Source organism: Pleurodeles waltl, chromosome 1_2 (assembly GCF_031143425.1).
Source record: "Pleurodeles waltl isolate 20211129_DDA chromosome 1_2, aPleWal1.hap1.20221129, whole genome shotgun sequence".
Classification (NCBI taxonomy): Eukaryota; Metazoa; Chordata; class Amphibia; order Caudata; family Salamandridae; genus Pleurodeles; species Pleurodeles waltl.
Genome location: NC_090437.1, coordinates 11,890,774 through 11,906,467, shown reverse-complemented (window position 1 = coordinate 11,906,467; position 15,694 = coordinate 11,890,774). Strand labels below are relative to the sequence as shown.

General features: G+C 41.8%; 1 protein-coding gene across 4 annotated transcripts in view; it reads left to right on the top strand.

Annotated features, from left to right (window-relative positions):
* LOC138296446 (protein phosphatase 1 regulatory subunit 3B-like) overlaps positions 1–8,799 on the top strand; it is a 29,311-nt gene extending 20,512 nt beyond the window's left edge. For all 4 annotated transcript variants that reach the window (XM_069235582.1, XM_069235573.1, XM_069235590.1 and 1 more), the window contains one exon: positions 5,344–8,799. In XM_069235582.1, coding sequence (XP_069091683.1) covers positions 5,344–6,235 — 892 coding nt within the window. In that variant the 3' untranslated portion in view covers positions 6,236–8,799. The remainder of the gene's footprint in view (positions 1–5,343) is intronic.
* Positions 8,800–15,694: the final 6,895 nt, after the last annotated feature.

The window sequence follows — 15,694 nt, the reverse complement described above, 5'->3', positions numbered from 1 at the left end:
GAACAATATAAATTTAAACCAAGGGCGGCCTTTTCAAGACCCAGTGCCTCAATTCGTCATAACTACAGATGCCTCCATGATAGGGTGGGGAGCACACCTCAATCAACACAGCATTCAGGGACAATGGAACACTCAGCAAAAACAGTTTCACATACATTGGCAGTATTTCTAGCATTAAAAGCTTTTCAACCAATAATAAGCCACAAACACATTCTTGTCAAAACAGACAACATGACAACAATGTATTACCTAAACAAACAGGGAGGGACACACTCAACACATATGGCATTGGCCGATACACAACCACATTCGCCTATTAGCACAGTTTATTCCAGGAATTCAAAATCAATTAGCAGATAATCTCTCTCGGGATCACCAACAAATCCACGAATGGGATATTCACCCCCAAGTACTACAGACGTACTTCCAAAATTGGGGGACACCACAAATAGACCTATTTGCAACAAAAGAAAACACAAAATGCCAAGGCTTCGCAGCCAGGTACCCACAAGATCAGTCTCTGGGCAATGCATTATGGATGAGTTGGTCAGGGATATTTGCATACGCATTTCCCCCTCTCCCACTCTAGTAAACAAGTTGAGTCAAAACAAACTCATACTCCTAGCACCAACTTGGGCAAGACAACCTTGGTACACAACGCTAGACCTCTCAGTACTACCTCATGTCAAACTACCAAACAGACCAGATCTGTTAACTCAACACAATCAACAGATCAGACACCCCAATCCAGCATCGCTGAATCTAGCAATTTGGCTCCTGAGGTCTTAGAGTTTGGACACTTAGACCTTACACAAGAATGTATGGAAGTCATAAAACAAGCTAGGAAACCAACCACTAGACATCGCAATGCAAATAAGTGGAAAAGGTTTGTTTATTATTGCCATAATAATCAAATTCAACCTTTACATGCATCTGCTAAAGACATCGTAAGCTACTTGCTACATTTGCAAAAGTCAAAACTAGCTTTTTCATCCATTAAGATACATCTTACCGCAATTTCAGTTTACCTGCAAATTACCCACTCAACTTCATTGTTTAGGATACCAGTCATTAAAGCCTTTATGGAAGGCCTAAAAAGAATTATACCACCAAGAACACCACCAGTTCCTTCATGGAACCTCAACATTGTCTTAACACGACTCATGGGGCCACCTTTTGAGGCCATGCACTCATGTGAAATGCAATATTTAACATGGAAAGTTGCATTTCTAATTGCCATCACATCTCTAAGAAGAGTAAGTGAAACCCAAGCATTTACCATACAAGAACCATTTATTCAAATACACAAGCATAAAGTAGTTCTTCGAACAAATCCAAAAGTCATATCACCGTTCCACTTGAATCAAACAGTAGAACTACCAATGTTCTTCCCACAACCAGATTCTGTAGCTGAGAGAGCACTGCATACGTTAGACATCAAAAGAGCGTTAATGTACTACATTGACAGAACCAAACAAATTCGGAAAACAAAACAATTATTTGTTGCTTTCCAAAAACCTAATTCAGAAAATCCAATTTCCAAACAAGGCATTGCTAGATGGATAGTTAAATGCATTCAAACCTGTTATCTCAAAGCAAAGAGACAACTGCCTATTACACCAAAGGCACACTCAACTAGAAAGAAGGGTGCTACCATGGCCTTTCTAGGAAACACTCCAATGACTGAGATATGTAAGGCAGCCACATGGTCTACGCCTCATACGTTTACCAAACACTATTGCGTGGATGTGTTAACAGCACAACAAGCCACAGTAGGCCAGGCAGTACTACAAACTTTGTTTCAAACAACTTCAACTCTTACAGGCTGAACCACCGCTTTTGGGGAGATAACTGCTTACTAGTCTATGCAAAGCATGTGTATCTGCAGCTACACATGCCATCGAACGGAAAATGTCTCTTATCCAGTGTACATCTGTTCGTGGCATGAGACTCTGCAGATTCACATGCGCCCACCCGCCTCCCCGGGAGCCTGTAGCCGTTTCGAAGTTGATCTTGAACATTTGTAAATATATCACCTTAAACTACATTATGTACATACATGTTTACTCCATTGCATGGGCACTATTACTGTAATACACAACTCCTACCTCACCCTCTGGGGGGAAAACAATCTAAGATGGAGTCGACGCCCATGCGCAATGGAGCTGAAATGGGAGGAGTCCCTCGATCTTGTGACTCAAAGACTTCTTCGAAGAAAACAACTTGTAACACTTATATATATATACAGGGAGTGCAGAATTATTAGGCAAATGAGTATTTTGACCACATCATCCTCTTTATGCATGTTGTCTTACTCCAAGCTGTATAGGCTCGAAAGCCTACTACCAATTAAGCATATTAGGTGATGTGCATCTCTGTAATGAGAAGGGGTGTGGTCTAATGACATCAACACCCTATATCAGGTGTGCATAATTATTAGGCAACTTCCTTTCCTTTGGCAAAATGGGTCAAAAGAAGGACTTGACAGGCTCAGAAAAGTAAAAAATAGTGAGATATCTTGCAGAGGGATGCAGCACTCTTAAAATTGCAAAGCTTCTGAAGCGTGATCATCGAACAATCAAGCGTTTCATTCAAAATAGTCAACAGGGTCGCAAGAAGCGTGTGGAAAAACCAAGGCGCAAAATAACTGCCCATGAACTGAGAAAAGTCAAGCGTGCAGCTGCCACGATGCCACTTGCCACTAGTTTGGCCATATTTCAGAGCTGCAACATCACTGGAGTGCCCAAAAGCACAAGGTGTGCAATACTCAGAGACATGGCCAAGGTAAGAAAGGCTGAAAGACGACCACCACTGAACAAGACACACAAGCTGAAACGTCAAGACTGGGCCAAGAAATATCTCAAGACTGATTTTTCTAAGGTTTGATGGACTGATGAAATGAGAGTGAGTCTTGATGGGCCAGATGGATGGGCCCGTGGCTGGATTGGTAAAGGGCAGAGAGCTCCAGTCCGACTCAGACGCCAGCAAGGTGGAGGTGGAGTACTGGTTTGGGCTGGTATCATCAAAGATGAGCTTGTGGGGCCTTTTCGGGTTGAGGATGGAGTCAAGCTCAACTCCCAGTCCTACTGCCAGTTCCTGGAAGACACCTTCTTCAAGCAGTGGTACAGGAAGAAGTCTGCATCCTTCAAGAAAAACATGGTTTTCATGCAGGACAATGCTCCATCACACGCGTCCAAGTACTCCACAGAGTGGCTGGCAAGAAAGGGTATAAAAGAAGGAAATCTAATGACATGGCCTCCTTGTTCACCTGATCTGAACCCCATTGAGAACCTGTGGTCCATCATCAAATGTGAGATTTACAAGGAGGGAAAACAGTACACCTCTCTGAGGCTGTGGTTGCTGCTGCACGCAATGTTGATGGTGAACAGATCAAAACACTGACAGAATCCATGGATGGCAGGCTTTTGAGTGTCCTTGCAAAGAAAGGTGGCTATATTGGTCACTGATTTGTTTTTGTTTTGTTTTTGAATGTCAGAAATGTATATTTGTGAATGTTGAGATGTTATATTGGTTTCACTGGTAATAATAAATAATTGAAATGGGTATATATTTTTTTTTGTTAAGTTGCCTAATAATTATGCACAGTAATAGTCACCTGCACACACAGATATCCCCCTAACATAGCTAAAACTAAAAACCAACTAAAAACTACTTCAAAAAATATTCAGCTTTGATATTAATGAGTTTTTTGGGTTCATTGAGAACATGGTTGTTGTTCAATAATAATATTAATCCTCAAAAATACAACTTGCCTAATAATTCTGCACTCCCTGTGTATGTGTGTGTGTGTGTGTATATATATATATATATATATATATATATATATATATACACGCACATAAAAAAAAATCTTTAACAGTAGTATAAGGATACTGGTGTGATTTTATAATCACTACTTTTGTAATAAACTGTGAAAAGACTACAGCACTATAAAATAACAAACCATAATGGCAGACTATAGAAGTAGTTGCTAATCATCCAGAAAATAACTTGCTCTCAGTATTTCATTTGCTGAGGTCCATGAACGTGCACTGTATCCTCAATATACGCCAAGACTGGCTTCGTTCCCAGTTTGGCACTTCAGCGGAGACAAAGTACATTCCCAAACCATTTTTCTCAATGTTTCAAACCTTGGTTACTGTGCTCTCCTAGAATAATGGAAGTTAAGCTGTAACTAACACTCGACCATGGCCTAGTCCTGGCCAAATCCACTTCATTGGGGATCACTTATGGCATAATAATGCCCATATTTCATGCGTGGGTACCTATGGCCTTCTGATGTTCAGCTGTGACAGAAAGGTGGTCGTTCCAAGAATATGCTGGGCTTAACTATGGTCATTTTTAGCACCGTGATAATTTTTCGCATATGGCACATATCCTTGGCCTAACTCTGCCTCAGAAGCACAGTGGGAGTGATCTTTGGCATTATTGGCATTGGTAGCTTCTTTGTCATTACGGTGTCCAGCCCTAGCACTGCAATGACAACAGTATATTGGAGTACTTTGCTTTAATGTGGGATTCTCTACATCTGATAATACATTGGCATTTGAGGCACATTTGCTTGTCATAGTGAAATAAAAGTAGGTATTTAGAGACCCAACGTGTTTACTCAAAATTAGTAAGCAAACGTTTCAGAGTAAAACGGCTACTTTTTCAGAAAGCGAGCTGATCCTTGGCTACAAAATGATTACACATTTTCAAAATGTGTTTAAAGCTACTAGTTGAATGACCATTCATGCAGTACCAAAGCCTGTTACTGATATTCCTTTGATACCAAGGAAGTTGGTGGCATGTAATTTTTCATTTGGAGGCATTCCATGTTGATAGATATTTTAGTTCAACATTGCTGCTGTAGTCTCCACTGTGATAGGAACAACTGCTTAGACTGAGGTGGCGACTAATTTAATATTGTATGTTGTCATATCCACCCTTGAATCTGTAAGTAATTTGGGGTACCTCCCTGAAAGCACGTTTTTTTTTTGTTTTTTTTTAAATTGCGAACCCTTGGTAAAAATGTATTAGAACTGTAGCACTGATATAGCTAGTAGGAAATTCATATCTCCAAATGTACTTACTTAATGTAGGGATATTCAGCTTTCAGCTCGTTTATCGTGATTACAACTGCACTATATTGAATAGGCTATGTATTGCAATGTTTAAAGGCGTGCACTTCGTCCATTCACATTTGTTGCCTTCCCTTGAGCCTCCTGAGAAATATTGATATTGACATGATACACTTTTGGCTCTTGTTTTGGCATATATGTTAGTGTTTATATGAATGTATTGATCACTTATTAATGACTTTCTTCCTGTTTCTTGCAGAGTTTTGGATTACTTTCCTCACAAGCCAACAATGGCAGTTGACATCGCCATGCAGTTGTACCTACATTCTCCACCATTGCGACGGGACCGCTTCACGTGCAAGCTTGGCACCAAGCATACAAAACCCCTACGGCCATGCATTCAGTTGCATAGTAAGATTGAAGTGAGTCAGCATGCCAGCTCCGACATGTCTTGTCGGGAGAAAAAGGGGAAGAAGCGTGTGTCTTTTGCTGATCACAAAGGATTTTCACTCACCATGGTGAAAGTGTTCTCCGAGTTTGATGACCCTTTTGATGTCCCATTCAACATCACAGAACTGATAGAAAACATTGTAGGCTTGACAACAGTGGAGAAAGACAGTTTTGTATTGGACTTTGCTCAGCCCTCTGCCGACTACTTAGATTTCAGAAATAGACTCCAGGCAGATTATGTCTGCCTGGAAAACTGCATGTTGAAGGATAAAGCCATTGTAGGCACTGTCAAAGTGAAGAATCTTGCTTTCCATAAGAGTGTCAAACTAAGGTTGACATTTGACACCTGGAAAACCTTTGTGGACTACGATTGCCAGTACGTAAAGGATACATATGCAGGTTCAGACCGGGACACATTTTCGTTTGATATCAACTTGCCAGAAAGGATTCAGTCTCACGAGAGACTTGAATTTGCTGTGTGCTTTGAGTGTGAGGGAAAGACTTATTGGGACAGCAACAAGGGCCAGAATTATCGCATCATTCGCTCAGAACTGAGAACTGCCCATGAAGGGGAACATCTTCGAAACGGACCAGATTTTGGGATCACCTTCGATCAGTATGGAAGTCCTAGGTGCTCCCACGGCATATTTCCAGAGTGGCCTAGTTATTCAGGTTATGACAAACGTGGCCCTTACTACTGATGAGAATCAAAGCTGTTCAACTGGCTTTTGTTTCTGCTTTGCAAGTCAACAGTCTCTGTCAATTGAGAGTCTGGGTTAAGATGTTTGGGACACCTTGCCAGATAAAGAACCCACCCTTGCACATCACACTGCCTTGTAATAATAATATTCAGGTTTTGGTGGTGATGAATCAAGACGTGAGTTGTGCATCACATTATCCAAAGTATCATAAGCTCCCTCTGCACAGTGGAGAAAGAGGACAGTGCTGAGCTTTACATGGTGCTGCTAATCCTTTCCTATGTAACATGCAGGCCCTCTTCTGTAGAGCAGTGTAAACTGGCTCATGGCTTATATTGTAGTTTTGAGTTTGTCAGGCTTTAACCTATCCACAATGTTTGCTTGTGTACTTAACACCTGTCTTTACATTTTCAGTACAATTCTGAGAAGTATGTTGGTGTGGAACACTTTAGTGGTCACTTTAGCCAGATCTGTAGCGAAGTGGAGCACCATAACCTTCAATCTCGTCCTTTCTTAATAACTAGAACGGCAAAGGTTACTCGGTATAGCTGGCATCGTCTCCAGTGTTAGGCAAATCAGGGAATATTTGGGATAAGAGTGCAATTATGAATTATTACGTGGTCTACATGTTTTTTTTTTTTCATTCTTGTCTCTGGGGGTCGTTTGACGAGGTACAGTTTTTGATAGGAAACTTTCTTCGAATAATGAACACATGGGCTTTGGTCAAGTCTTCCGATATTTCAGTTAAGTATTATTATTTCTTTGAAATTCTTGCAAGATTTTTCTTCTTTTTGGAGAGGAAAGTAGATTGGAGTTCTCCCCCAGGTGTTAGCTGAAGACAAGCATGCTTTTTTTTAAAGTCATTGGGAAAGCAGTAGTTAGTTTAACTTAAGTAGTGCATTTCAGGGTATAGGATTGTTTGCTTTCTTTTAGCTACTGTTCTAAATGAAGTAGGCGGTAGCTGGTGATATAACCCTCCGATTTTCTGAACCTTTGTAAGCCTCGTTGACCCAGGTGGGTTCAGTGTCTGAATGCATGTGTTGGCACACAGGTACTAAAACTAACCTTGCCTCCCAGCACCTAATAGAGTGGTTTAAGACACTGTTTGCCCTTTAGAGAGCATTGTGTAGATTGCCTGTTTGTGTTCGATAAATTTGCCTCTCATCATGGCTTTTGATTTGTTTCCTTCCTTTGTTTTCGTGTGTTTTGCTTTGCGCCGTCTAGAGGACCTGTTGCTTGAAAATTGTCCTCATATCAGGCATCTTGGTATGGGAGTACTTTCCTGTATTCAGCGGTAATAGAAAATACAATGTTAATTTAAAAAAAAAGATGTTGTTGAATTCCTCACATAATGGTTATCTTTGTGGAAGGTAGGTTTGATCCGTGCATTTGTCTAGGGTTAAAGGCACTGTAGATGACACTCGATTTGCACTGTAATTTTCTGTATGGGTACACGGTCATCCTGTATTTCAAAATTATTTATATCCCAAGTGGATTTCTAATCACTGAATGTTTTTAAGCACAATTTTTCTAATATTTTAACATCGTAAATGTGTTGAGTAAATACAATGCCCACAACTGAATAAATGGATCTTCTTATTTAGAGTTGTTGGGGGTTGGAGGTGATGAGGTGTGTTTCATGGGATTGCTTGTTCTAAAGAATAGAAGCAGGACTTTTATCACAGATATTCTCCCATATAATGTAAATGCTGTTTTTATAGCTATGACATATTTCAAAATGCGGCCTCATTAATGTCATGCCAAATCCTTCAGGGTTTTCGGGCTGCAGTTGGGGTAGAAAAATATATTTTGTTAGAGAAATCTTGTAGTGATATATTTTTTCAGGAATATAAGCTTTAACAACTCTGTGTGCACCCAATTTTGTAATCTTCATTGGCAACAGTCTAGGGAGATGCCCTTTCAGCTTTAAAGCACGTTATGGAAGCATAAAAAATGTCCTCATTGCTCTCTGTCTTTCATTTTAAGAGGTGAGAATTATTTTTTTTTTAATCAATTTCCTGTTTGCTGGGAGTGGGAATAACATACCAAGTATCAGCACTATGAGAGTTCCCAATCAAGTCACATGTTCAGCACCACATTTTAGAGAATTTTTTTTGTGGTAAGTTTTAAATTGTTCAGGGGAAAGAAGCAACATGTATTTGAAGAAAAAACACTGAATTTATAGATTCTTGTCAGTCTTGTCTGTGCCACCTGGTGTTTACCAAGTTTTTGGCGTGAACATGAATGAAGGGTTTGACTTATTTAATGTTTCCAAAGTGTTTTAATCAGCCTCTGCAATGAAATGCTTTTTCATATGTGAATGTTACTATGTACAGAACTTGCCCTTCCGTTTCCCTTCCCCTTTTGGTTGTGCCTGGAAGTGCCTTGTAAATATTATTTTTTTTCTTCTGCATGTGTGTTTTACAAAATATTTTTGTACACTCTTCCAAGGTGAAAATGCACTTTAATCATAAAAGAAAAGGACATATATTCTGTGTTTTAGAAGAATATTGGTTTGTTTTATGTTGGAAAGTGAAAAATGTAATAAAGTTAGAATGATAAAGCAACTTACCATTTATGTCTTGCATTCGTTGACAAAGTCAGGAATTTGAAGTTGGAGATGCAAGTGGAAACAGTTGACTCTGCTACTGAACATTGTGCTTTAATTGTTAAAACATGTTCACTCAATGCCTGTAATTCTTAATTTTTTATTTTAGTAGTAATTTGATGGTGAAATTAGTTGCATGTAATGTCCGTGTAAGTCTTCGGTTTCTCATGTCTTGTACTTAATTTCTCTACCTTTGACCTAATTTGTGCACTCTTTCATCTCAGTGTTTTTGCATTTCACCACTCATTCACTGTTGGCCATGCTCCGTTTTATTGTACTCATCACTTGATGAAACATGCTGTTTGGTATGTGTAGCATGGAGGTACACATGATTTACATACTCCTGCCATTTAGAGCTGGGTCAGTAAGTGCAAGTTGTTTACCTCGTCATTTGAAAGGGTGACTTGTTGTAGGTATAAAATATCACGCCGTAGTTTGTGTTGTAGTATTTATTCCAATGTCCAAGATCAGCGCCTCCCTCTTGCCGGCTCCTCGTAACTGCCGCCGCACCTCGGACTCGTCTCCGTGGTAACCCGGCATCGGAACCGTCAAGAGCTCGCGCGCTTGAATGTACGAACACATTACAACATGACTCCTCTTGGTGATCATGGGCATCAACTCCATTGTTAGTTTTGTTTTTTCATCTGTTTTTTTATCTGTTTGTTCTCCAAGTCAAGACAATTTCTCTGGCTTCTTTCAGTTCGTGCTTCACCATTACCCTTGTCGGTATTATTTTCGAACACGTCTACCTTCTTGTACATCGATTTCTCTGAAAACTATCACTCGTCACATCAATGGGCTCTTTGTGGCATCCTTCGGGGCATACATTTCCATCCCCTCAGAGAATGCCCTGCTGGTGAAACAGGCGCCATTTCGGTTCTGCCTGAACTGCCACGCAAAGTATCCCTGGACCAATCTGCATCAGGTCTGTGACCTGTATGTCTCCAGAACGCAGGGAGGAGGATTGCAAGCCCTGCCTGTCAGTTCAAGCTAAGAGAAACTCCTGATATCTTTGGAAACATGATGTTGAAGAACAGGAACGTCGTGAGGCCTCTGCATCGGAGGAAGAGGCATTCCAGGGTTCTGACTTGGAGCTCAACATTGAGATGTAAGATGTTTTGCCAATTCAAACTACTGTGAGCACAGAAACCCCTGTTCCTCACCACAAAAGGCATTCGGCTTCCACCAAACAAAAGGCTGCTGGGCCACCACTGCCAACAGGCCATGGCTGGTACTGAAAAAATGATTTGGACTCCCAGCCTTCAGGCTCTGAGCTGAAAATTCATCTGAGACCATGGAAGCCGACTGTGTTGAGCCGACCTCCATCTTCAGCACAGACCACTTTGGCACCAAAATAGAAATCAATTGGTTAAGAAGCATTCCAAACCAGCTAGAGATCTGGCACTTAAGTGGGACTGATCTTATATAGACCGCAAGAAAAACCATGCCAGCCGGAGGCAAAATCACATACAGGATGCATCCTCACTAAACCACGGGTGACCCCGCCACCACCATCATCCAATTGTCAGCTTTACTTTTGGAAAGCCATTGATCTGCCAGTGCCATTGAAAAAGGGGAAGTCTGATAAAGCCACCAGTCCTTTACCACCTTACTCTCTCTTTCTCCACCACCTTCACACTCTCCACCTCACGCCCAGGGCGATCGTCTGGAAATCACACCTGAAGGTCCCCTTATTTATAGGTGGGCATGGCGCAGGGGATGACGCATATGGTACCACACCTCCTGATCTTTAGATGGCAGACAGCATTGACTCTCAAGGGGACACCGATCCGAACCTATACCCTGCTAGACCTTCCCGACAACTACCATGTATCAGGAGCTTATTGGCAGGGCTGCAATATATAATGATGTAGAGCTACATCAAGAACCTCTGGAAGAGGCTTTCTCTTTGATACTCTCCACAACACATAGGGAAGTTCAATATCTCTGCTTAATGGTCTGTTGAGGCGTACATAAGAGATTTTCAAGGATCCTGCACAGGCCAGGATTATAACTCCCACGGTTGAACCCCAAAAAATACAAGGCCTCTGATTCTATTTACATCAGGGGATAAATACTACCCAACTCACTAGTCGTGACCACCCGTAAAAGGGCTTATTCACAGGCTGCCAGCAATTCTCCATCTCCTGACAAAGAGCAAATTAATGCCTCTGGCGAAAGAGTGGAAGCACGGTCTGCCAATCATTGGTGCTTTGCTAATTTGGTGGGGTATATAGCACGATACGACAGGCCCACTGGGACGAAATGGAGAAACTCCTCCAGCACTTCCCAGATGAGCATAAAAGGAGAGAGCAACATCTGGTCACAGAGTGAAAGCTAATTTCAACACTTGCATCCGTTGTGCATTGGATGCAGTAGATACAGCCACTAGGGGAATCAATGCTAGCATGTTACTATGCCACCATGGTTGGATCTGCATATCTGTTTTTAAACCAAACCACTGTTCAACATCCCTTTCAACAAAGAACACCTTTGGGTCCATGGGTATATTCGTCTATAGAAAAGCTGAAATAAATGGACTGCGAAATCTATGTATGCGCTGCAAACTCCTAGTCACCTTTTGCACCTTTTGCCGCTCCATCTACCGAGCAGGCTCTAAGACTACATACTTTGAAGCCTCTACATCGTACAAACCTGGCCAAGAGCACCACTCCTCTCCCCAAGGATACTTCAGAGATTCCTACAGGAGCAACAATGCTAAGATTAGAGGCAAAGAAACTTCCACATGTGGTGCTACAACCACCACAAAACAATGACTTCTTCGCCTTCCTCCTCCATTTCCCCCTTCCCCCTCCTACCTATTCATCACCAGTCAGGATGACTACAGGATTGTCTTGCCCGCATAGCCATCAATAACCTTAGACCAGTGGGTGATAGAGATTACCCAACATGATTATTGTCTGGGGCTGATTACCACACCTCCAAACATTCCACCTTACTCTTGAACACCAAGCACTGCTCAAACAGGAAGGTCAAACTCTCCTGCTCAAAGGAGCTATAGAACACGTACCTGTACAATACCGATGGTCAGGAGTATACTTCCTAATCCCCAATAGGAATGGAACTCTTAAGGCCAGTCTTAATACTGTGGCCCTTAAATCAGTACATCCTGTCTGAAGATTTCTAAATGGTCACTCTTAAAGATGTAATCCCACTTTCACAACTAGACTTGAAGGACGCCTGATTTCATGATCCCATACACCCAGCGCATCGCAAATACCTCAAATTTGTGAAAGCAGGCAAACCTTACCATTTCTTTGTCCTTCCATTTGGTGTCACTACTGTACATCAAATATTCACAAAATGCCTAGCATTGGTAGCAGCACATTTGTACAGACAAAACATCCATGTTTTTCTGTATCTATATGACTGGCTTATCAAAGCCGTCACTCTCCCGCTCTTTCGTCAAGTCAAACTACCATGGACCTACTCCATCAACTAGGCTTCACCAGCAATTTCCAAAAGTATAATCTTAAGCCTTTGCAGTTTCAACCGTATCTGGGGCTATTCAAAACACTCAGGTGGGATTAGCCCATACTTATGCAGCACGATTACACAATTTCCAAACGCTAGTACCATGCTTCCGAGCCAGTCAACAAGTCACAGAACTGTTGTGTGCCTACTCAGTATGACGATCTTGTGCATCACCATAGTGCCCCATGCACAACTACACATGGGTCTGCTGAGGAATGTATAGCACAGCGGTGGTCTCAGTCACAGGGGGGTCACTTGGAAGGTCAAGTGTTGATACAGCTGCACTCATTGCTCACTGCAATGGTGGCGCACAAACAAACAGTTAGAAGGGTGATTTTTCCTGGACCCTGTTCCCCACATCATACTGACAACGGATGCTTCTCAAACAGGAGGGTGTGCTCTTAATCTCACAGTCGAAGGTCTCTGGGAGACCAAACACCAGGGTCTCCACATCAACTACCTAGAGCTTCAAGCTGTTCACCTAGCATTGAAAGCGTTCACACCTATCTCGGTCAATTTAAGGTTGGGATCTCCATCGCAGTTTCAATCTGTTAATGGAACACCTTCTGGGAGCTCAACAGATATACTTCAGCAGAACGTGGCAACAAGTCCATGAGTGGGAACTCAACCCACAAGTCTTACTCCCTTACTTCCACAAGTGAAGGTAAACCTAAATCTATCCACAACTGCAGACAATACAAAATACCCAAACTTCCCCTCCAGGATCCCACACCTCCTAACTGAGTGCAATGCTCTGTGGTTGAACTGGTCAGGGATATTTGCCTATGCTTTTCCACCTCTCCCTCTTCTGCTTATTTCAGAAACTCAGGCAAACCTATTACACCAATATTGGTGGCTCCCACATGGGCCTGACAGCCATTGTTCACAAGGCTTCTAGAACTATTAGTTCCTCACAAGAAACTTCCTCGTAACCCGGACTTTCTCACACCTTACCATGGAGAAATCGGGCACCCAAATCCCAAGGAACTGAACCTAGTAATTTGGCTCCTGAGGTCATAGAATTCAGTAATATCAAACTCCCACTTAAATGTATGACCATTTTCACGGACGTTGAAACTTAATACCAGAGCATGTTATGCTGCAAAATGGAAGAGATTTGTTTGTTACCTTCATAATAACAATATGAATCAATTTAATGCAGCACTACAAGACATTGTTACCTGCTACATTTACAGCCCTCTGGCCTTGCATTCATAGCCATACGCTTAAATTTAGAAGCAGTGGCTGCCCACCTCTAAAATAGACAACACCTCATTTGTTTAAGATACCCGTCATTAAGACCTTTTATGGAAGGCTATAAAAGAGTATTTCCACTGAGGGTTACACTGGCACCTGCATGAAATCTTAACCTTGTCCAGACTTAGGGGTCTACCATTTTGAACCACTACGTAATTGCTTCCTCCATTTTCTGACTTGGAGGGTTACCTTTTTGATTGCCATCACTTCACTCCGGCATGGCAGTGAGCTCCTGGTGCTGACATTGGAAGAACCTTTCTTTCGACTACACAAAGATAGGGCAGTATTTCACGCATACCCAAAATTCCTCCAAAGGTAGTCTCCCATCTAGTCAGTGGAATAATCTTTACTCACCCAGGCTTGGTTGCTAAAAGGGCTCTTCATACAGTAGATGGTAAAAGAGCTCTTATGTGCTACATTGACAGAACTAAAGATTTTTGTAAAGCAAACCACTTTTTGTTGCATTTTCTCCCCGTCACAAAGGAAAGCCCATTTCTAAATTGGGCATCCCTAGGTGGATAGTTAAATGTAATCAAACATGTTGGCTTAAAGCCAAAAGAACTCTGCTGCTACCTCCTAGAGTACATTCTACTTGCAAAATAGGGGCTTCAGTGCCTTTCCTGGGCAATAGTCCTGTAGCTGGTGTATGTAAAGCAGCTACATGGTCTACTCTGCACTCTTTCACTAATTTTTGGTGGATGATCCAGCATGCCAAGACTCTAATGTAGGACAGGCGGTGCTACACGCACACTTCCAAACTGCAACACCCACAAAGATACTTAAACAGTGCCCTTCACCTCCTTCAGAATGAGCCCAGAGAAGAGGCCTTGACAATGGTTGAGTCCACTTCCCGATCAACCTCACCCACCAAGATAAGGGAAAACTGCTATGGTATGTTTGATGTATGCTGATGATTTCATTCTTTTCAGCCATACCAGAGTAGGACTCCAGAGGCTACTTAACGTAATGACTGTTTTCTCAGAAGAAAAGCAAATTCTCATTAATTTGGCGAAATAAAAAACCATGTCCTTTAGGTGACAGCTTGGCCGAGGCACCTTTGGTACCAGGGAAACAGAATCGAATCTGTGGGTGTGAATAAAAATACCTAGGTGTCCTTCTCGACTATACAGCTCTTTTAAGCCCCACTTGAAAAGTCTCAGCCGGAAATGCATTTCGTTTACTTTTACATTTAAACATGTTAAGATATGCCTCTGTAAAAGTATTATGGTGGCCTGCAAAATGCTCTTAAAGGCCAGCGTGGCTTCAAAGAGTGCTGCGCTGGTGCAGGTGCATGGCTGGATTTAAAGGGAACGATTTACAGCTTAATTGCACACTGGTGAATTCTTTTTTTTTTTATAAACCTTTCTGAGATGGAGAACTTATGACATGGGCGCTCAATCAGTTCGTAACCAAATTCTTAATGGTCTATAATTAAGCTTTTGTATATTTTAGATTTGGCCTTTATAGCATCTTATGATTTTTTTTTAAAAAATTGTCTATTGTTTGTGTAATGGTTTTTATTAACTGAATGCTGTTAAATAAAATACTTGAATACCCTTCTTTGAGGGAGACCAACTTGTGGAAAGCTTCCAAGGCTCTTAAGCCGAATTTACAGACCAGTGGCAGGTGTTAGAAGTGGACTACCTGGAGGAAGGAGTGGACACTTAACCCTTGAGACCTTCTCCCTCTGACATGGGCATGTACAATCAAGCCATCAAACAGGTGGATGAAACATTTTCGGGTTCAGTTAGAATGAAGAAAAGCCACTATCTTGCTTTCTTTTGGAGACTTTAATCCCAATACAGGCAAGAAATCAATTTCTACCAATGCTCCTTAGTGTTCTGGACCAGGGAAGGTAAGCATTTCAGGAGCCTGTTACTTGCAGAGGAGGAACCCCCAGGAGATGAGGGGATAAAATATAGGAACTCTACAAAGGATCCAGTTAGGCTTTCCTCAGTCTCAACAGCAAGGAAGAGAGCTGATGTACCAACAATAGACCCATGCACGTTTTCAAGGAACAAGACAGTCAACTGCATCCCAACAAGGATGGCAGAGCCAAAAACCGGCAGGCATCCCTTTTGTGGGAGATGCAGAGGAAGGGG